The sequence below is a fragment of the Pseudorca crassidens genome, chromosome 14, assembly GCF_039906515.1.
Source record: "Pseudorca crassidens isolate mPseCra1 chromosome 14, mPseCra1.hap1, whole genome shotgun sequence".
Lineage (NCBI taxonomy): Eukaryota > Metazoa > Chordata > Mammalia > Artiodactyla > Delphinidae > Pseudorca > Pseudorca crassidens.
In genome coordinates this window covers 83,958,079-83,982,406 of record NC_090309.1, presented here as the reverse complement: position 1 = coordinate 83,982,406, position 24,328 = coordinate 83,958,079, and the positions used below count along the sequence as shown (strand labels likewise).

The 24,328-nt window shown below is 47.0% G+C and overlaps 1 protein-coding gene and 1 long non-coding RNA gene across 2 annotated transcripts in view; one reads left to right on the top strand and one right to left on the bottom strand.

The window, feature by feature from the left end:
* Positions 1-2,467, bottom strand: part of ROCK2 (Rho associated coiled-coil containing protein kinase 2) — a 137,284-nt gene extending 134,817 nt beyond the window's left edge. Inside the window, exon 1 of the mRNA XM_067703687.1 lies at positions 2,312-2,467. Coding sequence (XP_067559788.1) covers positions 2,312-2,452 — 141 coding nt within the window. The 5' untranslated portion in view covers positions 2,453-2,467. The remainder of the gene's footprint in view (positions 1-2,311) is intronic.
* On the top strand, positions 1,826-24,271 carry LOC137205464 (uncharacterized). Its single transcript, XR_010934157.1, has 3 exons — positions 1,826-2,122; positions 23,053-23,139; positions 23,557-24,271. It is a non-coding gene; the product is annotated as an uncharacterized lncRNA (long non-coding RNA).
* The last annotated feature ends 57 nt before the right edge of the window (positions 24,272-24,328 follow it).

Genomic DNA, 24,328 nt, shown 5'->3' with positions numbered 1-24,328 from the left:
TCTGCAATAGGAGAGGCCACCGCAATGAGAGGCCCGTGGACTGCAACGAAGCGTGGACCCCGCTCGCCACAACTAGAGAAAGCCCGCGGGCAGCAACAGGACCCAATGCAGCCAAAAATAAACAAATAAATAAATAAATTTATTAAAACAAAGAAAAAATTAATTCTTGGAATTTCTGTCTGGAAAGATGAAAAAGTCCTGGAGATGGATAGTGGTGATACTTGCACAATAATGTGAATGTTATCAATGCCACTGAACTGTACACTTAAAAATGGTTAAAACAGTAAATTTTATGTTATGTACATGTTACCACAATTTTAAAAACTAATTCATTCTACTAGTTGATACAGTGAAATACACATGATTTAAAGCTAACTTACTATAACATGGTTTAGAAAAAATCTTCAGCTCGTCATTTTGCAATAGAAACATCAGCAACCTCAAAGAGTAAAGGACAATTTTTGGCCTGATAAGATTTACTGCAACTCAGAATCCTAACAGTTAATCAGCTAAAAACAGCAAAAACAAAATCCGTCCAGCCAGCAGCATCTGATGTCATACCAGTAGTATGTTACCTTAATAAAGGTGTGAAGTGTCTTGGCTGTATTAGGCACTTAATAAATGAATGGACCAGATTGTTTACTGAGCATGTGTAATGCTTCCTTTTTTAAAAACAGCCTTCATTTTAATAATTTAGAAAATACCTTAATAAAAAAGAATGTATGCTCATTACCATGTATAAATAACTTAGGCTCAAGCTCATAATAACCCTAATAATTATGATGAACATCAGTAAAGACCCAAGAGATGAAAGTGAAGTGTAAAAAATTTCTTTCTGAGGTTGAATATGAACTTGATGAATACTTGAGATTTGCTGTACTATTTTTAACTGAACTTTCTGGCCTTAGGTCAAAGTTTTGCTAGCAAAATACCAAAGCGAAAATGCTGGGAGTGAAGCCCAGAGTCTCTGCTTTGGCCTTGGAAAAGCTATGCCCTTCATGCAACCAATCCCAGCCCCGACTGAAGACTTCTAAACACTATTCATAGTGCCATGCTCCCATGAAAACATATGAACAACCCACTAATATGAAAATCGGGAAAAGGAAATGTCAAACGTGTCTTACAGAATACAGTACATCACTACATTCTGTGCATTGTACAGAAAGACACTCTTTAGTCAGTTCCTGCACTTCAGCCAAACGGTACTGAGTCACTCTGCAAATGATTCCAGAAACCTCAAAGGATAACCAACAGCTTCTGAAGGAAAGTCAGTCAGTCACTGGAAAGGGAAGAGACAGTTTTTCTCATCATACAGTCAATAGGTTTCTCCTGTCAGGGAGTAGAGCTTAACAGGAGCTCTGGAAGGGAATATCTGAAGGACCCAAGGATCGTCTACCTGAATTCTAGTCGTCCAGGGTTAATTTAACATCCAGCGCATCTTTTTCGCTTTCTTCTCCTCTCCAGGGTAAAAACCCACACCCCCTTTTCCCATAAATGCATCTCTACTGCATATTAATCAAAGAGTCTGTGAAATACAACAGTCTATCCTAACAAAAACAAGAAATAAACAAGCATTCTACAGTGCGTTTCTGATCTGTAAATCATGTCCCTTTCTTAAACAAAGCCAACTAGCAGACGTTACGTGGCTATCAATTTGGATTGCAAAGGCCATCTCAGGAAGGAGATACAATGAAAAGGAGAGATTGATTCCATTCTACAATTCAGATGGATTCTTTAGCTCTTGTGTAGTAATCTCGGAAATTAAATTTACAGAAATTAAAATGCACTAAATTGCAACTAGTAACGTTCAAACACAGCTGAAAACAGGAAAACCTTAGCTGTGTGTTTCAAGATTTCAGACTGAACTCTTTGTCCTGTACCCCAGGTGGGTACTGCCCATAGGGACAGCCCCAGGTTTCTCGCTTCCTCGGACTCACGTCCCCACGCAGCATGACGCTCTTGCAAACGGGCTAGCCTGGTGCCTGAAGGACAGCGTACCTTCCACGCTGCCTCCCCAAACCCCCAGGGCAGGCGGGAAGGAGAAGAGCGGTGCTTCCTCCCAGAGCTCCAAGAAAGGGCCAGCCGGGGATGACACCGGCTCCAGGAGACAGAAGAATCAAAGGTGGGTCTCTACTCCCGGAACTTAGTCGTAAAAATGTTTGGTCTCCGACCCGGGCCCCGGCTGCCGGAAGCGGGGCGGGGTGGGGCGAGACCTCCCCCCACGGATGGGTGGGCACGGAGGGGTGGGCAGTCGGGGGAATCGGCGGTGTGAGCGGTCAGCAGAGAGGGCTCCCGGGCCCCGGCCACCTACCAGCAAGCTCTCCACGTTGATGGGCGACCGAGGGTCTCGGATGAGCGCCTCCAGCTTCCTCTGGCGGCTCACGCCCGCGCCGTCCCCCGACACGGCCTCGGGGGCGCCGGGCATCTTCCCCGTCGGCGGGGGCCGGCTCATGCCGCCGCCGCCGCCGCCGCCGGGCCCGCAACCCGCTCCCCGCGCTCCGGCCCGGCCGCCTCGGGGCCTAGCGCCGCCCTCGAACCGCCGGCTCCGGCCGGGGCTCCGCCCGGGCCCACCGCCCGCCTCGAGCTCCGGTTTCGGGTCTCAGCGCCCCGGGGCCTGGGGGTGTCGGAGAGGCCGGCCCGGCCCGGCCGAGAACGGCGAGGAACAGACGGCGTCCCCGCCCCTCAGTCAGATTCGCGCCGCCCGGTCCGCTCCTCCGCCGCGAGCTCCCTCAGGACTCCGAGGGCGGGAGCGGGGAAGTGGCGCCGCCACCGCCGGGCCGGGACTGTCCCGCCCTCTGGGGCTCGGGGAAGCTGAAGCCCAGGCTCCGACAACTACGGCCGCCGCCAGCCCGCTCCCATGACCGCCGTCGGCAGCCTCAGTCCCACAAGCCCGCACCCCTCACACACTCCCGCGCGGCGCCTGTCTACGGCCGCGCGCAGCCGCTACCCACAAGCCCCTCGGCCCGCGGCTGCCGGCGCGCCCCCGCTCGCCCCGCCCCGCGCGGCGCGCGCCACCTCCCCCGCCCGCCGGCCTCCGCCTCCTCTCGCCCCCTTCCTCGTTTTTTTATCGTTTCCTCCTGTCTGCTTGGCTTCGCATTTCTCCTTTTTGAGTCTCTTTTCTTCTCCGCTTCCTCCTCCCCCTTTTTGAGTTCTCAGAGGGTAAATGGCTGGGCGCGCGGTCACTGCCTCACTTGACCCGCGAGCTCCAGCTGGGGGAGGGAAGGGCACGCCGGGGGCTCGGGTCGGCCCGCGGCTCCGCTCCCGCCTGACTCTGCCCGGGCGGACGACCCCGCGGACTCGGAGGCCCACCCCCACCGCCCCGACCCGGCCCGGCCCGGCCGCACCCGGCGCGGGACCGGGGGGTGGGGGGCGGCGGGCGGCTTGTAGCGGGGGGATGGGTCGGTCCGCGCCCCCCGCCTCCGCCCGGCCCCAGCTGACTCAGCGCGCAGCTATGCGGGCCTTGCATCACCCGCGCCAAAATAATAGCGACCGCCACTCGCTGCCTTCGCCTGCAGAGCTCTGCGCTTGCAAGGGGCCTGTCTGGGCCACGAAGATTTTAGTGGAAAGGCCGGGAGGGTGTGCCTTGGGAATCGGAAACTCGAAGAGGACGGGCGGTTGGAATCCAAGTCCTGGGGCAAGTGGGCCTGGAAGAGCTGCTTCTGTCCGCAGGGCAGGAGTCCTGGACTCCCGGAAACCTTTCTGCGCATCCCTAACAGTCGCCTTCCCAGCTGGACTTAAACACCAACCCTGAAAAGAACAAGAGGGCGATAGAAAAATGCTTTCCCTCCGCAGACCTTCTCGAGGTCTTTGCCTTTTGGGGGGGCGGAAGAGGGGCGGTCGTAGGGGCCGCTCGTCCACATTCCTGCCTCTCGCGGCCCTTGCCATTGGTCAGATCCACCCAGGGAGCAATCTGAAAAGTATGTGCCAAGAGCTGTAAAACTGTTCATTGAGCCCCTTTGACCCAGTAAACCCATTTAAGGAAGTACATTTCTAAGGAAATGATCCAAAGCGGGGTGGGGGGAGAACTTGCATAAAGATTTTTATAGCAGGGCTACTCGGAATGTTCATAATGACCAAAACCTGGGAATGGACCCAGTTGTCCAACAATTGGGGAATAATGCAAACAAGTTCTGTCAGATTAACAGAAGGAATCCTGGCAGGTATGCAGGATTCAAGTCAAGCACGTCAAATTTTGGGAAGTACATGAAAAGATGTATTGGAAATAAGGTTGAAGAAAACAACGAGGACAAAAAATAGTTTGTACACACTACTCAAAACTATGTAAAATGAGTAGCGGTAAGAACTGGAGGTGAATACAGTTGTTTTTAAGTGAATGGGATTTCTTTTTTCCTTGAAGATGCTTAAGAGAACATTTCAATTTCAAAAACTGAAAAACTGTCATAAGATAGATGGGCCACTCCAAAAGTCTACACTCTGATATCCATTAAGTAGTAAAAATCCTAAGAACCTTTCTGAACGGCATGTCAGAGAGAAGCCCATAAAAGGGCAACCTAGTTCCAAAGGCCTAACCTTATAAAAATAACATTTTAATTCAGTGAGTTTTCCAGGAGTCTCATCATTCGTTGTGTTAAAGCCACCCTCACTTGGACTAGGCAGGAAGGGGTCCTGGAGGATCCAATACAGCTTTTTCCTCTCAGATAGTAGCACTGACTTCTGGTCAAAGGTCAGTCCTTTAAGTGTGTATGTTGAGTGACTCATTCATACCTCCACAGACCACACCAAGAGGACAGAGTGAGCAAGACACTACACCTGCTTCTGCACTGAAGCAAAATAATGAGCTAATCCATGATTACCAATCCTTTTACCTGATGACGATATAGTATGCAAAGCAAAAGGAACACCATGTGGTTCTCAGTTTTCAAATTAATTTTTCAACAACTGGCTGGCCGTATATTTTTATGGAGCTTGGGGGACTAACAGAAAGCCATGATCCCACATACTGGACATGAAAACCTTACTTAAAAAGCAAAAGGTAATGATCAACAAGGCACAGGTAATGGGCACGTTCTGCATATGTCCATTTACATAGGCTAGAAAAAGCCACAGTGGAGAAGATTTTTATCCAAGACCTACACCATTGTCTACATGGAAGAAAAGAAGACTAATCTCTTGATACGAGTTAAACCTTAATTTCTTTCGGTCAGTTTGACAATTCTTGTTTTACCTAAAGAGAGCACAAATACATTCTTGTAAAAGTTCACACAAACCAGAAATATATAAACATAGCTTGAAAAATCACTCTCCCAAATCTCCACCCACACACATTCTCTTATCATTCAAGGCCTTTATCCATTCTCATATGTATTTGTATACACCCATATGTATCTTTTTCCCACATATATGGTGTTATACCATATCACAATGTTTTTCTGTTTTTTAAATTTTATTTTATTTATTTGTTTATGGCTACGTTGGGTCTTTGTTGCTGCACATGGGCTTTAGTTGTGGCCTGTGGTCTCATTGCGATGGCTTCTCTTGTTGTGGAGCACGGGCTCTAGGTGCGCGGGCTTTAGTAGTTGTGGCTCTCAGGCTCAGTAGTTGTGGCTCATGGGCTCTAGAGTGCAGGCTCAGTAATTGTGGCACACGGGCTTAGTTGCTCCGCGGCATGTGGGATCTTCCCGGATCAAAATGCTCATCTTCAGTAGTAATTAAGGGAATACAAATTAAAACAGGATCCCATTTTGTTTGCCCATAAAATTGGCAAAAATTAAAAAGATTTATAATATTTAATATCGGCAAAGGTGAAGGGAAATTGGCAGTTTCTTCCATTGATAGTGAGAATGTAAACTGGTGTAGTCGTTTTAAAGGACGTTTTGGCAGTATTCGCCACTATTTAAAGTATGCCTACCCTTTATTACAACAATTTCACTTTTAGGCATCTATACTACTTAAATATGTCCACATGAAGGCAAAAATAGAAGGATGTCCACTGCAATAATGTTTGTGATAGTGAGAAAGCACTCATAATATCTAACATTTATTGGGGACTAGCATTCTTCTAAGTGCTTTGTAACAAACATGATGAGGAAACTGAGACACACACAGGCAGTGTGTGGTAGTGGCAGGATTTTAGCCCAGGCAATGCTTCTAGAGCCTGTTCTTAACCACTATGCCCTCTAATAGAGGATAAATGAAAGTATGATACATCCACACTAGGGAACATAGCACAGCAGTTAAAAAGAAAGAGGTCGATCTCTGTGTACAGACATGGAGATGTCTCTAAGACATATGATTAAAGGGAAAAAATCAGTTGCAAAACACTGTGATAGGGACTTCCCTGGTGGTGCAGTGGTTAAGAATCTGCCTGCCAATGCAGGGGACACGGGTTTGATCCCGGGTCCGGGAAGATCCTATATGCCGCGGAGCAACAAAGCCCGTGGGCCACAACTCCTGAGCCTGCACTCTAGAGCCCGCAAGCCACAACTACTGAGCCCATGCTCCACAACTAGTGAATAAAGTACGAGGTAAATAAATGAAAAAGTAAGTAACGACTAGAGAGTAGAGGCATGAGTGGTTAGAAAGAGAGCAAAGGAAGTAAGTTGAAGCCAGATCAGGGAAGACCTAGAGTCTGTCCTAACATGCTGTGTGATGTCACATAAGCCACTGCTGTCCTCCAGGACTTGCTGAAATTGAAGATACTGGCAGAAGCCACCATCCTCTGGATCTGTGACCTCTCTGATGGGCATTAGGGGACTTTTCAATTATGGGCATGATGAGGGAGGGACTTGGGACTCAGCAGCAGTATGAGAAAGCAAAGTGGAAAGAAGCCAGTTTGGGAGATTTGCCATAATCCACAGGCCACCGTATGTAATTAAGTGGTTTATGATCATGAGTAATTAAAAACTTACAAAGCGTACAGAGAAGAAAACTGTAGTTAAAGTGTTCAGTCATTAGAATACAAGGATAACACTTCATTTTCCTAAAAGCCCACCTTATTGTGAAATAAGGAAACACTTTAAACTTCCTGGCCTTTAGAGTGGCAGTTTGATGGCTAACTTGCCCTTGTAATATTCCATTTGCTGCCTTGGTCTCTAAATGAAGTTGGGCCCTTCATGAAATGAACACAGAGGAGATGAGCCCACCTGAGTCAGAGCTGTGTGGCCAGAAGTGCAAGCTGGTCAAGGCCATATCTTCAGACAGGCAGTGAGTGGCGGGAACTCACAGTAGAGTTGCAGAAACCTCATTCCAGGCCGAGCTCTGTCCCTTTCTAGCTGTGTGACCTCAGGCAGATTAACTTACCTCTCTGAGCTTCAGTTTCTCTCCTGTGAGGAACAAATAAGGCTCCCACAGCATTCAGCATCCTGAACGTGCAGTCCAGAAAGGCTGATTCCTTCCCACCTGTCAGAACTGACAGGATACCAGTGATATTGTTTCTTTCATCAATTGACTTATTCATTCAATGAAGATATCTATGCGCCTGTCACACAGTAGTAAACAGCAGAGACATAATCCCTGTGGGCCCTTATTAGGCTTATGATGTAACAGAGGGGACAGACATGACACGAATAGCCATACAAATGAATAGGTAATTGCAAATTTGGTAAGCGCTACAAAGGAAAACTGTAAGATGTGAAAAGAATTATAAGAGGGGGGCCTAGTCCAGATGGGGTCAGAGAAAGTTCGTGAGAAAGTAATAATTCTCTGGGAGTTCCCTGGTGGTCCAGTGGCTAGGATTCGGCACCTTCACTGTGGAGGCCCGGGTTCAATCCCTGGTCAGGGAACTGAGATCCTGCAAGCTGTGAGGTGCAGCCAAAAAGAAAGAAAGAAAGTAATAATTCTGATGAAACCTAAAAGGATGAATAAGAGCTGGAAAAACTGGGCCGAGGAGAGGAGGGTGCCCCAGGCTGAGGTCAAGGAGAAAAGTCTCTTTTTATTTAACAAATAAAGGCATTTCGTTACAAGCCCGTAGTTATGCCACCTGCAGTGTGGTTTATTAAGAGTGACACCAGGAAAGTCACAGGCCCACAATGGGTAGAGAGGAAGCCCTTGTTTTTACAGAACCTTGAAATTTAGTACACTGAGGTTTCAAGAGTTTTCTTCTACCTGTCCACACACTTGTTGTTTGCAGGGTTCTTTGTGGCCATTTTTCTGAATACTTTTGGTAGTAACTCTTGGAAGCAGGTGAATCTAAAAGCTCCTGGTCAGGTAGGTCCTTGCTCTGATCACCGCTGGAGGGGGGCCTGATTTTCTCCCTTATCTGAAGCAGCAGAACCCAATGGGAGAAGCAGATGATGGACTCATGAGTCCTGGGTTCAGGGTTTGGGGCCACCATCTATGGGTTATGTGACCTTGGGCAAGTAACTCAGCCTTGCTGAACTCTGCTGCCTCATCTGTAAAAGCTACTCCACAGAGTTGATTCGAGTGTTGAAATAATATATGCGAGGATGCTCTACAAATATGATTCTGCCTCGCATCCAAAGTCTATTCTCTTATATCCTGTGATATTCCCAGCTTTCACTCTGGGCGTGGAAGAGGAGAGAAAGGGAGGAATCAAAAATGACCTCCAGGTTTCACTAGGCTTCCCCAAGGAAGTAACCAAGATTGACTATTGCATCTAAATGCTGTGAATTTATCTTAAGGTACATAAAAATAGATAAATTTGAAAAAAAAAAAAAAAGAAGCAAGTAATAGAATCGTCCTCTGTGATTCTTTTGCACTTTTCCAGAAAAAAAAAAAAAAAGAAATATATTGTGGCAACCACCAGAAGCTGAATGCCAATGACCACAGTCTTCAAATCTTTCCGTCTCTTGTTGACATTCTCACTGACAGTGTTTAAACAGGGCTGGGCTGTTTACACACGTTCATTGCTCACTGTAGCCCAGCAGGACCTATAAGGGAAAGCCATTCAAACCTTGACGTATATCACCTGGTCACCTCAACCAAGAGGTGTGAGCCACAAGTCTGAAGGAGGGGGCAAGCTCTACTGTCATCTGCTTTACCACAACCCTCAACGAAGGGGCGCTGAGATTTCACAGCCAGCGCTGAGAGCTGGGAAGAGCTCAGCAGAGTAGAGATGCTCTGGAAGCAAGACATGGGTGTCGTAATTTTGTGTTGTCAGAAGTGGTGTGAATTCCCAGAGCACCAGAAGCATCTGCCCTCAAATATAATCCACATTCTCATTCCAAGACCACATGAAAGTGACTTAGGGATGGGTGCACCAACACCCCCTCCCCCTGCCTCAAAGAATGAGAGCAGGCTTAAGGCTTAGTCTGGGGCAGCATCTTTTAGCGCAATTCATAGTGGTACGTAGTGGAGCTCTTTATTCATCAACCAATGGGTAGAATGCCTACCATACATATGAAGGGGAACTTGGAGATAAGTAAGGCAGTCATTGACCTCATGATCTGGGGAGGGAAATGAGACACACACGTAGGGCTTGTCAAGGAGTATGCACTCAGCTTATTAGCTGAACAAAGGGTTGCCTGAGTGAATGAACGTAAGGCCATAAATGCAAGCAAGCCCATGATACAGAAGAAAGCACAGGATCTGGAGTCTGAAGACAGAGGTGACATTCCAGCTCACCCACTTTCCAGCTAGGTATTAAGCTGGAGACCTCTGCTTGTTCACCCTCCTCTATGCCCCAGGGACTGGGCTGTATGGACCACCTTCCCTGGGCTCCCCTGTTGTCTGTCTTCTGGCTGTGCTCAGCCAAAGGGCATCCCTGGAATGATATTGGGAAGGAGGACAGGGTTTCTTCCCCTCCTCGCTGGCTCGTCCTCTAGTAGCAGCCCCGTACCTGACACCTGCAGCCCCACCACTCACTACATTCCCTTCTCACTGGGATCCAGGAACAGTGGGTCGTCCCCCTGCCCTTGTGGCCCTAGCTTCTCATTGTTGCTGATGCCTGGAAACCTCAATTTGCCTTGCCTTCCTTTAATCCCGTCTACACCTCTGGAAAGAGTTCCTTCCTGGAAACCACCTGAAACAATTCTGTTTCCTGTGGAGGCCCAACTCATTCAGTAAATTAGAACATGACATGGAACTTCTTAGAGTGTTAGGTTCTTCCCTTTTGAAATGAAAATAATAATAATACTTAGTATCTAGCACCATGCTTGAACATGGGCCCTCAATAAATGTTGGCTGCTTGAATAAATGAATGGATGGATGGATGGGTGGCTGGCTGGCTGAATGAACGGATGGATACGTACGAGAATTAATGATAAGATGTTAATGTATCAGGTATGAAAATATTTATTATAATTCTTATTAAATGGCGAATGAATGTAATCGATAACATTAACTCTCTTGATATCATACAACGAGCATGGGTCAAGGATCAGAAAAACTGAGCCGCTTTTTCCCTTTGCTAATTGTGTGATCGCAGGCAAATTATTTTCCCATGCCGTGCCTCTATCTCCTCTTCTATAAAACAAAAGAGTTGAGTAAATAACCTCTAAGGGGCCATTCAGCTTGGACATCCTATCAGGACCAAGCATTCCAGAGAAACATACAACAATTTGAATTGGAGAAATTAGGGAAGCGCTCAGGGCAGAGGCAGAGATCTGAACAATAAAGTAAGAACTAGAACAGTAGAAGGACATTCCAGTGAGCAGAGACTGGAGGGGATGAAGGGGAGAGAGGTCAGTCAGCTCTGGTGGCCAAGAATAAACATCCGGCTGGAACAGAGATCTCTCGTGGGATCTCAGGGGGCCTGGAACATCAGGCTGAGGAACTGACACTGTAAAAGGAAGGGGTCTGACTTCCTCAAGGCCCCAGAAGCCACTGGAGAACTAGGGTTCCAGTTTCCTCCACTCAACCCTCTGAACCTCCAGCAGGGTCCCTGTCTTCATCTCCTGATGGCCGCTGCCTCCTCCCTTTTGTGATTCCTTTCTTTGAGGAAAATTTTATTGGGTGAGGAAACCATTTGGTAAGGGATATTTCTGGCACTGTTCAAATCTTGGCAAAAGGCTTGTTCCTGTCATCATCCTACTTGCATTTTAAAATCTGTTAGTTTGCAGGAAAGTCAAAGGCAAGATAATTAAAAGAAAGTGGTTTTTTTTAATTACTGCAAAAGTATCAATTCAGACAGAAAGTTTATTGGGTCTTCAGCAAGAATATTACCTTGAAGGACCTTAGGTACGCAGTCAAAGCACTTGGAAAAAATTATGAAAATTAACAATAAGAATAATAATCCCAAACTACGGTAAGATACATGGGGTTACTTGACAGTGTGGCTATAGCCCTGGGAGTTTAGGCATGGCCCTTTATTCTCGGGCCTCAGTCTCCCCATATGTCAAATAGACCCAATGCTGGGCGGGGCCTGAGCTCCCAGCTCTTTCCCCTCTGCTGAGAACAGCATTCCTGGGAGGGCACAAGGGAACGTGCACCACTTTGGTTTCTATTTGCCTGGCCTCTGACCCCTGTGTGGCCCCTCAGAGCTGTGGAACTGAGGCAGCTGCCCAGCTCTGTAACCTCTGTGGCTTTGGCCAGAGATCAAGAGGAGTCAGCGCCAGACTGCAGTCAGGCTGGGCCTCTGTGAAGGGGTCATCTAGACATCAGCCTCACTGTCACTGCTGGGGACAGGACTCGTCACCTCTAGTGAATGCTCCCCAGGGTGGCCCCCTGACCACTGCCCACACCATGTGGCTCACAGGGTGGCCATTGCAAAATGTTCGTCCGTGGTTGATGTTAGTCCCAGCTCAAAAACGTTGGCAAGGTCTTCCCTGGTGGCACAGTGGTTAAGAGTCCGCCTGCCAATGCAGGGGACATGGGTTCGAGCCCTGGTCCGGGAAGATCCCACATGCTGCAGAGCAACTAAGCCCGTGAGCCACAACTGCTGAGCCTGCGCTCTAGAGCCCACGAGCCACAACTACTGAAACCCACGCTCCTGGAGCCCGTGCTCCGCAACAAGAGAAGCCACCGCAATGAGAAGCCCGCGCACTGCAACGAAGAGCAGCCCCCGCTCACCGCAACTAGAGAAAGCCCGCGCGCAACAACGAAGACCCAACGCAGCCAAAAATAAATAAATAAATAAATTTATTTAAAAACAAAAAACAAAAAACAAAAACCTTGGCAACAGCCCCTTATTGAGCTGCAGCAGCGTTATCCCCAGGAGGCACCCATCCTGTAAGATGTTCCTCAGCAGCCCAGGCCACGTCACTTGAGTTTGGAGGACGCAGCCTGCTGTGTCTCGCTCTCCCTGGCAGAGTCCCAGGGCTCCAAGTCCCCAAGGAGAGAGACCTGTTCAGGCCCATCGAACCCAGTCTGGTCCCTGGTAACTCTCAGCCTCACTTCCCACAGCTCCTCTGTCTGCCCTAAAGTCCAGTGCAAGTGAGTTATTAATTGATAGTTGATCATTTTTTTGAGTGTGAATGTTGTAAAAATATAAACTCGGAGAAAGAAAAGGAGAAAAAAGCAGGATCTTAAGCAGGAATTACCTGAAGGAGCCTAGGTTTCAGTTCAAAATCCCTTGAAAAGTTCAATTAGACTAATTATTCTCTCATTTCTTTTGTCCATAAACTATGAGTTCTCCACCCCTTCCACCGCCCCGCTGGCCTTTGTTCATGCTGCTCCCTCAGTCTAGGAAACCTCTCCCCTCTGTTTACCTATGAAAAGCCATCCATCTTTCAAAGCTTTATTCAAATGCCTCTTCCGAACACCCTCCCCAAATTCCATACTAAGAATTTATTACTCATTACTATGCGTAATTTATTACTCATTACTCACAGGACTTTGCATGAATTTCGCTTGAAGTAGTCTTCTTGATAGCCATGCATAAGAGCTGTCATTCATTGATACCCCTCTGTACCAGTATTAAATTTTGTAACCAGTATTGCCAGTTGTGTGCAAGAGGCATACTCGTTAAAAAAAAAATTAAAATAGCCCCTGTTCTCCATGATTCTGGGTCCCCTCCTTTTAGATCATTTCCTGGGAATCTCTTCCACGGACACGGCTCCATCTGGGTCTGTCTTGGCTACATCGGTGGAATTTAGGCATCAACTTCCCTCATATAAAAATAATCTGTTGAAATCAGAAAGAAAACGCTTCTGAGCTCTAAAAGGAAAGAAAATGAGGTCTTAATCAGCAATATTTCCCAGATTAGGAGGTTTAATTCTTTGGCATTCAGACGGTCAGAAAGGAAATTGAGAGCAAAGAAATGGGCACAGCAGGTCCCGTGGGGATAGGCAGAGCAGATGTCATAAAGCACCGGCATTAAATGTTAGGCTTTTGCTCAAGTCTTTTTTGTCTGGAACCAACCCTAACAAGCCAGTGACATCTTAGAAACAGCAGATGAAAGTTTGGGGGTGGTGATGTAGAGACACTGCGAGATGCGAGAGCTGAGTGGGTGACATATATAAAATCTGTGCAAAAGGAAAACAGATTTGGGGCCATTGGGTGGAGGGGCAAATAGTCCTCTGGACGTCGTAATCTCAGCCTCTCTGGACATCACTACACGATAGTCCAAAACTGATTGTCACAGAAGTGCCTGAATTATCAAAAAAAAAAAAAGTTAGATGACCTGCTGTATCCTCTCTTAGAAGACAGTGAAGTATATGTAAGCTCTTTGGGAAAAAAAAATCATTGTAAAATTATAAGTGTTTGTTCAAAAAGTTAACATTTTCCCCAAGAGATCCTCACAGTTTATTCCTCTTGTTTCCGGGGCTGTGTTTAAATATCACTTTCTTGAACCTTGATTTAAATTGCAGCCCCACTCACCCCTGGCATGCCTAAGCTCCTTTTCTTCATACCACTTGTCACTGAATGTAATATGTAACTTAGTGTTTGGTTATGAGCCTTCTCTCCTATCCCAAAGGCATGTAAACCCCACGAGGGTGAGGGTTTGTCTGTTTTGCTCACTGCTGTGTCATGGATGAACTATGTGTCTGGCACCTAGTAAGCATTCATTCTTTACTGAATGAAAGCGTGAATGAATAGACTCAGTTATTTGGAAAACACATTTAAATTTTTAAAAGTCATTCTGTGGAAATACTGGCTAAATGCAGAAAAACTATTTGAGAATTTTTAAACATAGTCACGTTAATTTGTTGGCAAATACTTAAGGTCATACTCTCTGCAGACATTATGCATTGGGGATTTGCTTATTGTGTTCACATTCACAATTTTGAGTGCCCCAAAACTCCAAGTATTCCACATGCAGAGTCACTGACACACTTGAGAGACACATGAGCGCACACACACACACACACACACGCACGTGCGCGCGCACACGCAACATTCTTGTTCCTCCAGTAGCCTACCTTAGGTTTTATCAGCTCTCTTATGTAAGGGTTTGACAAGTCTGGTCTATGTCTCCTTCAGAAAATTCTTAGAAATAGTAAGTGATGATATTGATTAGAAATGCTAGTGTTTTCCATGAGTGAGCCTAGAATCAATATTTAATCACCATTTATTGTGATGTTGGCGGCAGAGACTGTGCCCTGGAAAGTGTACTGGACGTAGAGCCAGAAAAATTGAGTGCGAGCCCTGGATCTGCTGCTGAAATGCTGAAGGATCTTGGCAAGTTGTTTAACCGCAAATACCTCACTCAGAGGTTTTTTCTGTACAGGACTTGGTAAGCTATAATGTGCCGTACAATTTTAAGAAATAATCATTATTTTGGTAAGAAGTAAAAAGTGCATTACCTGTCACCAGAAATAGAGGTGACGTCAGATCCTGATGACTAATGACCTTTGAAATGCATGGGTGTCAATCTCGATATCTTGCCCACCTTCACTGCTGTGTAATTTGTTGTGTGACCTTTACATGTAGGGCCTCAATTTCATCATATACAAAAAAGGATTCTACCCAGTTCCAGCATGCTGGGTTGATTTCTCTGATTCTGATCGCAACTGACAGGGTCTGTAGGTCTGTAGCAGCAAATTGGGATGGGTTCCAATCGATCATGCAGTCTAACCTGGTAGTTTTCTAAATTCAACACCATAAACTTCATTCATTCATTCACCCATTCTTTCCTTCAACAAATACTTGCCGAATGTCAATTATGTGGCAGAGGCTGTATTAGATGCTGGAGACAAGAAATGGCAGAGGACACAGTGCCAGCACCATCCGTGATCCGAGTTGAATTGGAGAACCAGTTTGATAAACATATTGTGTTGTCCACGTTAGGACCCACGAGGAGACAGCCGCAGGGTGCAGGGGACCACAGAGCGAGGCCTGACTTACTCTGGAAGAGACAGAGACAGCTTCACACGGAGATGGATTTCAGTGGGACGTCAGAGGACAGGTAGGAGGTAGCCAGGCAGGGGCTGAAGAAAGGCATGTCATTAAAGGAAGGAAAGAATGTGGAAAGGTCCAAGTACATTTCACTTGGGCGGTTTAATAGCACTTATTGTGTACCTCTTGTGTGCTAAGCACTGTAGAGGAAAGCAGATAGGATAGAGCTGACAAGGATTAGATTGTCAAACGCTTGAATGCCATGCTCAGGACAGGCGTACAGCATTGTTGAATGCAGACAGAGAGATTACAGAACATGATCTCTTTGTGTAAAATTATTTACCCTCATCATGCAAACATTCAACAGATATTAAGTGCTAATTATAATATATGAAACACTAGGGATCCCTATCTGAGAAGAACATGTCCGTAAAGTGTGATAGGTGCACTGATTACAGGAACACCTGTAACTGGAGGACTGAATCTAATCTGGGAGGAAGGATGGCTGAAGGAGGACTTCCCAGGGGAGGTGACGTTTTAAGCAGAAGGTCTAAGGGTGAAGAGAAACTATCTAGGTGGCTGGAGAGGGAAGTGGTCCAAGAAGAAGCAGAAGCTTGTGTGAAGGCCTGGAGACCCAAGGAAGGAGCTGGGAGATGTCAGTGAGCCTGCAGTAGAGTGCACAGGAGGGATGTGGCCTGGGGTCTGCGCTGCAGAGTTTGGGTTCCGCCCCAAGGGAAGCCATTGGTGGATTTTAAGCAGACAGTGACATGATAAGATTTGTATTTTGGGTATGTATGTCTATATCCATGTAATTGACATTTCCCACTTCACCAGCTTGGTATGCAAAAATGTCATCCTTCCTGAATATTCAAAGCTTAATGGCCAGGAGCCCCCAGCTCACCCAGATTAGAAGAAAGATTCTATCTTTGAGATTCTCTCCCCCAAATATTTTTTTAATTGAGATAAAGTTGACATATAACACTGTGTAGGTTTAAGGTACAACATGTTGATTTGATATACTTGTTATTGCAATATGATTACCTCCCTAGAGTTAGCTAACACCTTAGTTACATCACATATTTATCCTTTCTTTTTTGTGGTAAGAACGTTTAAGATCTAGTCCTTTAGTAACTTTCAAGTATATAATACAGTACAGGTAACAATAATCACCATGCTATGCATTGGATCCCCAGAACTTATTCATCTTCTAACTCCAACTTTCTATCCTTTGAGCAACATCTCCCCGATTCCCCCACCCCCCAGCCCCGGTTCCTATGAGTTTGGCTTTTTTAGATTCCACATATAAGTGACCCAAATATCTCTCAAGACCCGTCCCTGGTCTGTGAATCAGTCTTTACAGGCATGTCCTTGCTGCCACCTCCCAAAGAACATGAACGTGGCTGTGTCCTTTGAAGTTGCTCCCCTCGGTGGAAGGCCAGCTTCTGTCCGCTGCCTCCAGCGTGGTGTTGCTGCAGTCACTGACGTGGGGTCCGTGTCTTTCCAGAGCAGTGACCTTCTGGGCAGCCAGAGGAAATGCCAAGGTCCCTCTGCAGCCACCTGTGCATCTTCTGCCTACTCGCTGCCTCCGTGGTGGCCGGTACAGGCCTTCTGTTTCACCTCAGTGTCTCCTCAGGAGAAAAGAGGGGACCCTCCAGCCCATGTCACTTCCAGAAAAGGCCTCCCGCAGCAACTAGGGGACAACTGTGACAGCTCTTGTGGATCAGCCCCTTCTATGCACAGAAGCAGAAGACCACTTATCAGAAGGCGTGACTGAGGACTGGTGGGGTCATGTCAAGAGTGGCTCTGAGGTCAGCTACCTGCTCCGCCCAGAAACAGCGTGCTCTCTGACCTCCATCCTCCTCCTGTCCGAAGGGTCATTCCTAATTTCTTTCACTGCTGTCCAGGGGGACACCGCTCTTCCGGAGGATGGAGACCACAGTCCATCCCACTCACTCACCAGGCACGTTTTGGGAGGCTGGCCACCCGCAGGTCGAGACAGCTCACCCCCGCCACAGGGACTCCCTTCGAGCACCCCAGGGCAGGTCCTGGGCCCGTCCCCTCCTCCCTCACCCTAAGACCAGCCTTATTTCCTGTCCAGGATCATCCACTTTGCAGAATGAATGACAGTGGAAACGTCACATCCTTCAGGGTTGTGGTGCCATTACCTCACAGAGAGTGACGTCAGCACATTGCGTAACATACGGCAACAGGGCGCACGCGCACAGAGAAATGTCTGCAGGGCTGTTTCCCCACATTTTAATAGCAGTACCTCTGGGTTTTAGTGATTCTTGCAATCTTCATTCTACTTTAGTATCATATTTGAATTTTTTTTTTTCGCAGTGACTATGCATCGTATTGTATTTTCAGGAAAATAATTTAGGCTTTGGAATCAGATAGCCTTGGCCTATGGCAAATCAGATCACCAGTTTCCTCATTTTACAAATGAGGAAAGTAATAATATTTCAGAAGATTGTTGAGGAAAATTCAATATTATTTCTATTATTTTCTTTTATTTTTTTTAACAGATTTTATTTATTTATTGGCTGCGTTGGGTCTTCATTGCTGCGCACGGGCTTTCTCTAGTTGCAGCGAGCGGGGGCTACTCTTCGTTGCGGTGCACGGACTTCTCATTGCAGTGGCTTCTCTTGTTGTGGAGCACGGGCTCTAGGCACGTGGGCTTCAGTAGTAGTGGCTCACGGGCTCTAGAGCACAGGCTCAGTAGTTGTGGCACACGGGCTTAGTTGCTCCGCAGCATGTGGGATCTTCCCGTTCCAGGGCTCGAACCTGTGTCCCCTGCACTGGCAAGTGGATTTTTAACCACTGTACCACCAGGGAAGCCCCTCTCATATTTTCATTACTTGTAACTGACCTGGATAATTTTACACAAATACATAGACATGATTACCTTATATATACAGGTGAACTTTCTTGGAGTCTTTTTTTTTCCTTTTCCTCTGTTTTGACTCCTCCCTCATGCTCTGGTCAGCGCTACTCCTGTCACAGCTCCTGTTACAGCTCCTTGTCAAACCCAGGCCAACGGCCCATCTCGCACAAACCGTGATGACAACCTAGAAAGAACCTTCCATATCTTCCTCTATGATAATACAATAATGAAAGCATATTGATATATACGCTTAAGTGAATATACATAATCATATAAAAGGTTTTTGGGTCATTTGTAAAAAGAGGTCATATTACACACAATTTTACGCATCCTACTTTTCTCACGCAAAATATGTTCTGGAAATCCATCCTAGGCATCTGGAGAAGGTCTCATTTTAATAGCTGCATGATTTTTTATGATTTGGAAACAACATACTTTATTCATCTCTTCCCATGTTTATTGATATTCACTTTGTTTCAGCTGCAACACATATAAACACACACACACATATGCACACACACTACCCCTTTGTTACATAATCAATTTTATTTCTTTGCAATAGATTTTCAGGAATAGGATTTCTGGGTGAAACAGATATAGCATAGCCAGTCAACAATGTTTCAAATGTATACCTGTTACATAGTAATTGCTCAATAAAATGAAACCTGTGTTTATTCTTATTATTAGGCGAGAAGTTATATTTTGGAGAAGTTGAGTCATTTATTAGATTCCCCATTTAGATAAATGACATACACTTTAAAGACATGGGTTATCTGTAATAACCAAACTAACAACTGTCCTCTCTTTGTTTATACAAAGTCCAAAGGAAATGGGACTTCACTGGAAAACTAAAATAGACATGAAAGTTGACCTCCTTGTTTCCTCTTTGCCATTTCAAATCCATTTCCTCAGTGAGGCAGGAACTCAGAGGCCAAGGGCGCTCCCATAATTGGAGATTCTTGTTTTGTATTTTTGAAAATTGTTATCAGCTTATTTGTATATCTGTTTGAAAAGCAAAAAGAGGGCTCATTAAAGCATTTTCCCTGCTGTGAATAAGGAGCCAATTTGTAGCCTTTGAGTGAGACTGATGAATAAGTTCCTGTGTCTGCAGCCTCAGCCCTGCCCTCCCCCGGCAGAAGCTCACAGAGAAAAATCAGGCAATTTCTAGTTTGAAAGTTCTCGTTTTATTCAGCTGCTCTCAACGAAAATTGAGGCAGCACCTTGTAAAGAGAGGGCAGTTGTGCAAAATGCAGACTTGGTGGATTCCGGACATGAGCGCTCCTAAGCCGTTTGACCAAAAACGTCAGCACATGACAAATTTCAAACTCCGGACTGAAATGGAATCTTGCAAGTTGGCCGAGGGCCAGGGGCTGGGCCCTGGACACAGCCTGAGCCCAGAATGTGAGAGAGATTCTGGGAGAGAAAAGGCACTCACAGAGTTTTAATGAAACAGGAAATAGGTACCTCCGTTTGCCTACTGCTTTGTTCCCTTTTCGTCTGGACACCAGAAAGCCGAGGGAAGCTGGGAGGCCTGTGTGGGCATCCTCGGATTCTAAGCCGTCAAAGCAGGCTGAGCTCCCATGTCCCAAGTCCACACGCATGAAAACGAGCTTCAGGCCCACAAGTCTCTCTCAGTCATTGTTTCTGCTCTTCTTACCCTGTCTTTCCCAGTCTTGTCTACATTTCAGTGAGTGACTGACTTTCTGGCTTTTGGAAAATAGTTTTGGCTTCACTATAACCCCTTGGACAGAATTCTGCTCTTCTGCTTCAACTCTCATGACACCCTAATTCAGCTTTGCTTTATACGCTATAGCTTTTCCCACTGTGATCCAACTCCAGTCCTAAAGCTCTGTGCCCCCTCCCAGGCCCACGCTGTCCCCTTGGAAGGAGGGTCTGGAGTTATAGTGATGGGGTCACAGACCCAATTCAGAACAAGAAGGAAGAAAAGCTGATTCACAGATGCTTTCCTAGTCTGTTCCACATCCATGACGCCTTGGTTTTTAAAAGGCTCTAAGGCCTGGTCCTTATTTGTGGAGCACCTACTGCACGTAAGGCCAGGCCTGAAATCAATGTTCTTTGGGGGTAAGAATAGCTGGGATATGAAGCATTAGGCCGAGTCCCTGTCTGCAAGAAGCCCAACGTCTGGATTAAGAGACCCACGTGCTCGGTAGATAAATGTCTTAGTTCAGAATTTGCTGAGTTACCGGCCAGTTGAAGGCGGAGGAGGTAGTGGTGTGTGAATTCAGAGGATGGGATGCACTCGGGGGCTGGAGTGGAGAGGACGAGGACCAGGGCCCTTGACAGATGGAGAAAAGAGGGGAGACAGCAGCTACTAAGCACCTACTACGTGTCAGAGTTAGTGTAAGAGCTGGGGTGGTTATCTCTGGTAATTCCCAAGATAGGAGTTGGAAGAGAAGAGGGCATATCCATGTTAATGGTGCAACGTTAATGGTTAATGTTAATGGCACAATTAACATTAATGCACATTATTTATAACATTAATGACAGCCTGGTCTGAGCTTTGGCGGAATCTATTCAGGTTGGATGTTTGTCTAGACTAGCTGTGCTTCTCTGCCAGTGCAGAAACAGCCACGATCTACATGTCTTAAATAGTTAAGGAGCAAGGTTAATTGGCTTACGCTGTGGTCATGATGAATTCTTTGAGCGCCTGCAAGGCTTTGGGGACTGTGTAAATTATGAGATGGGCAGAGACGATTGTGGATCCAGGCACTGGCTGGAAGACCTTGGCCTCAATGATTTCAAGATGAGAAAGATTATGGGGACTTTTGTGGCCTTATTGAAGAGTCCCACCCCTAATATCATTTCTCATCTCATATCTCGAAAGAAGAGTGGTGAAAAATGACAAAGGAATGAATTTAAAAATCAGACAATGTATGTTTAAGTTTTTAATACCTCTATTTATTCTGATAGCTTGTTCAACAAGTGTTTTCTTGAATGCCTCTGTAGCACTAGGACAATCATGGTGCACAAAATAAAGTTCTGGTTCGTGTGTTTACAGTCTAGCGGGAAAGGTAGATGTTAAACAAGGCAACACACAAAGAAGTATGTCATTACAGAGTTATTATGTACAAGATCTGGGAGCTGTGGGAGAGAAGAAACATGGAAGGTGTCTCAGAGGAGCTGACGTCTGAGAAGAAACCTAAGCAATGAGAGGATCCAGATGGGTAGAGAGTGGGGCTAAAGACACTTGGGCTGGCCGTGTAGCCCATCTGAACTCATGAAAGGGAGATAACAACGATGCGTCAGCCCAGGTTGTCATGGAGACCGTTTAGTGTCTATAAGTCACCTGACCTGGTACCTGATGCATATTGGTGGCACTGAACAAATATTTACTGAATCTGATCCGGAAGTCCCTCCTAGCCCTAGCATTCCAGGGTTCCAAGTTTCTCTCTGACTTTGACCCCAGGGAGCCTCACCCTTGCTGTCGGGGCCTGATGTGGCCTCTGGCTAGCTGCACAAGCAGGGACGAGCTGGGAGCAGGACCCTGCAGGGACCCACAACAGTGAACTTCCTGCGATGGTCCTTGGTGTCTGGAGTCAGCTTCCCCATTCGGCAGTGAGGGCATGCACTGCTCCTCCCTGGGAAGAAAGCCGTCTGCTTTTTCCCACTTGGCCATGCTAATGACAATAACCGCAGTCCTGAACTCGAGACAGTAGATGTTTGGAAATCCTTAAAGAGAGTCAACCTTCTCTTTACAGCTACAAAGTACGTACCCATCATCGTATATCAACTGACCATCACGTGTAACTTTAGCAGCCAGGCAGGCAGATACCAAACCATGCTATTTTGCAGATAAAATGGAGACTCTGGGAGGGAAAGTGATGTGCTGAGGGTCACGCAGATAATTAGTGGCCTGGGCCTGGGTCTCCTGTCACTGGTCCGGTTCTCCCTCCACGTGGCTCCCTGTGTTGTCTGCCCAGAGCAGGCCCCAGGGAGAGGACGGACAGACAGGTGGGCGCTTGTACTCTGCCCCTTGTTCACATTCAGGTGCAAACACCTGTCGCGTGTTGTCCTCCGCCAGGCCCTGCTGTAGGCCCCATGGATGCGTCGGCCTCTTTGACGGTGGTGTTTTAAGGCCTGGGGTGGCAGGGAGATGTCACAGGGGAATGATGGTATTTCCACCCACTGCTGGAGACTAAGCCTGCATCTGAACATTCCCTGGTCTGAAGGCCGTGCCAGCCCTGTGGTAACACAGTTAACCTTTGAAACCGAATCTGAACTGATCCGCTGCTGTCCTGTGGTGTCTGGGCCTCCGTCAGCCAAAGGAACAGCCAACAAGGGGCTCAACGCCCTCCTTCATGAGCCCGACTTTCCAGAACAAGAGGCAGAACCCCGGCTGTCCCCACTTGTGGTGAAGCTGTCCCTCCAGGTTTCCCTGCTGTCAGCCTTGGGGTCATTTCTCCCTCACCTCCTCCATTCCTGGCTGGGTGCGGAGCATCTGTCACCTCCAGGAAGGATGCTCCCTAAAGTGCCCAGCCTCCCACATGGGAGACCGTCTCAGGGAACCCACAGCTGGATCCGGCAGGTGGGCCCCAGTGCCAGCCCCTATAAAGGCGGGCTTCCGTAAGCTTCCAGACCCCCGGTCAAGCTAGGGGTCTTGGGGCCTTTTGCGTACTGTTCTCTGTGTTTGGAACGCCCTTCCTCCTCTGGCCAGTCCTCCTCCAACTCAACCTTCTGATGCCAGCGGGGCTACCCCTCCCCGGCACCTTTCCCTAACCTCTGTGAGCACTTTGCACTGACTTCTAGAGCCCCAGAGACTTTTGTGATTAGCTCTTCTTTGTTTAGATGCCCTTTGGACTATGTCTCATTCTCCATTGCATCTGTAGCGCCTACCCAGCGCTTGGCATATGGTAGGTCCTCACCGTACTTAATGAATGAAGGAGAGTCATCTAACCTTCCACACCCCAGCCACGTTTGCACCAAGAACTCTGCAGCCCCCGCTGGTCTTTCATTGGGGGTCTTGCTTGATGACGCGTTTGACACTTCAACTGAAATAAGCTATGCATTTTTAGGTTTCTACTGCTTGCTTCCTGTCTGTCTCTCACCCTGCTGGTCAACACCATGATGTGTGAAGGAGCGTTTGGAAGTACATTCCATGGGTGCGTATGTCAAGATAGGGGTAAGGTGGCAGCAGGAGTCCCAGCTGCTGGAGGGGTTTCACCCATGAGGGTTTGCAGACAGCCACCTCCGCACCTTCCTGTCCTTTGGGGATTTCAAAGATGAATAAAGTAGTCCTTGCCCTCCAAGAGCTTAGCCTGAGGATCTGGGGATGCAGGACAGAACTAACAAAGGGCAGTTCAAGAATGAATGCCATTAATAGCAAACACTATTTGTTAAGCAAATGTGTGGGACGCTTAATGGTCACCATCTTTCTTTTCTATAATGACCTTGCAATTTGTGAACTAGTGCCATTTTATCGGCTACAGAGTTGAAATAGATGAGCTGCCTTATATTATCAGAGAGTAGAACTTCTGGGACCAGGATGTGAAACCAGACCTTGCCAAGGAATGACAAAGATACCACTTGGGCAGCCTCGTCTGAAGAGTGCCCGTGTGCTTTCCTTCCGGTCCTGGCCGTCTGGAACCCTCCTCCTCCCTGGACTCTCACACAGCAGAGCTGAGGGGCAGGGCCCCCAGCAGCGATGAGAACACCTGTGTCTAATTTAGCCAGTGACTCAGAAGTCCCATTCCCGAAATAGGCAGCACAGGCACACGCCAGCTGTGTGTCCCTTTCTTCAGCCTCTTAACAATAAACCCAAACTTCTGACCCTGTGTTCTGTGATTTAAAAGAAGCAAAGCAGTGGCGAACACTGTTCCCAACCTGAACCTCGTACCCAAATGATGTCAGCGGGTACAAATCAACATGCCAATTGTTAAATGAGAAGCTAAAAAAAAATACAACTCATTGAGACTTAGTGGCAGGGCTGTGTGTGTGTGCGTGTGCGTGTGCGTGTGTGTGTGTTTAGTTTGTCCATATCAGGGGAAAAAGTTATTTACAGAGGTTTCACCTTTACTTTCTCAAACCTAAAGAGGTCATCACATCGATATGCCAGTCATGGGGGGGGACTTGACGACCCCCCAGCCGGGGGTGGAGCCCCGCAAGGAGGGCCCTCCTTTTACAACTTGGTGTCCCCAGTGCGGGCCTCGGCAGCTGTAGAACCGAAAAAGTTCTATTTTCCCACTGAGTAATAATAAGTCTACAGTTAGAAGCAGGACTTTATCCTCTTTTTCTTAAGTAAAAATAAAGACAAGTTTTCTTCAGTTTCTAGTGTATCTTGAATCATTCATT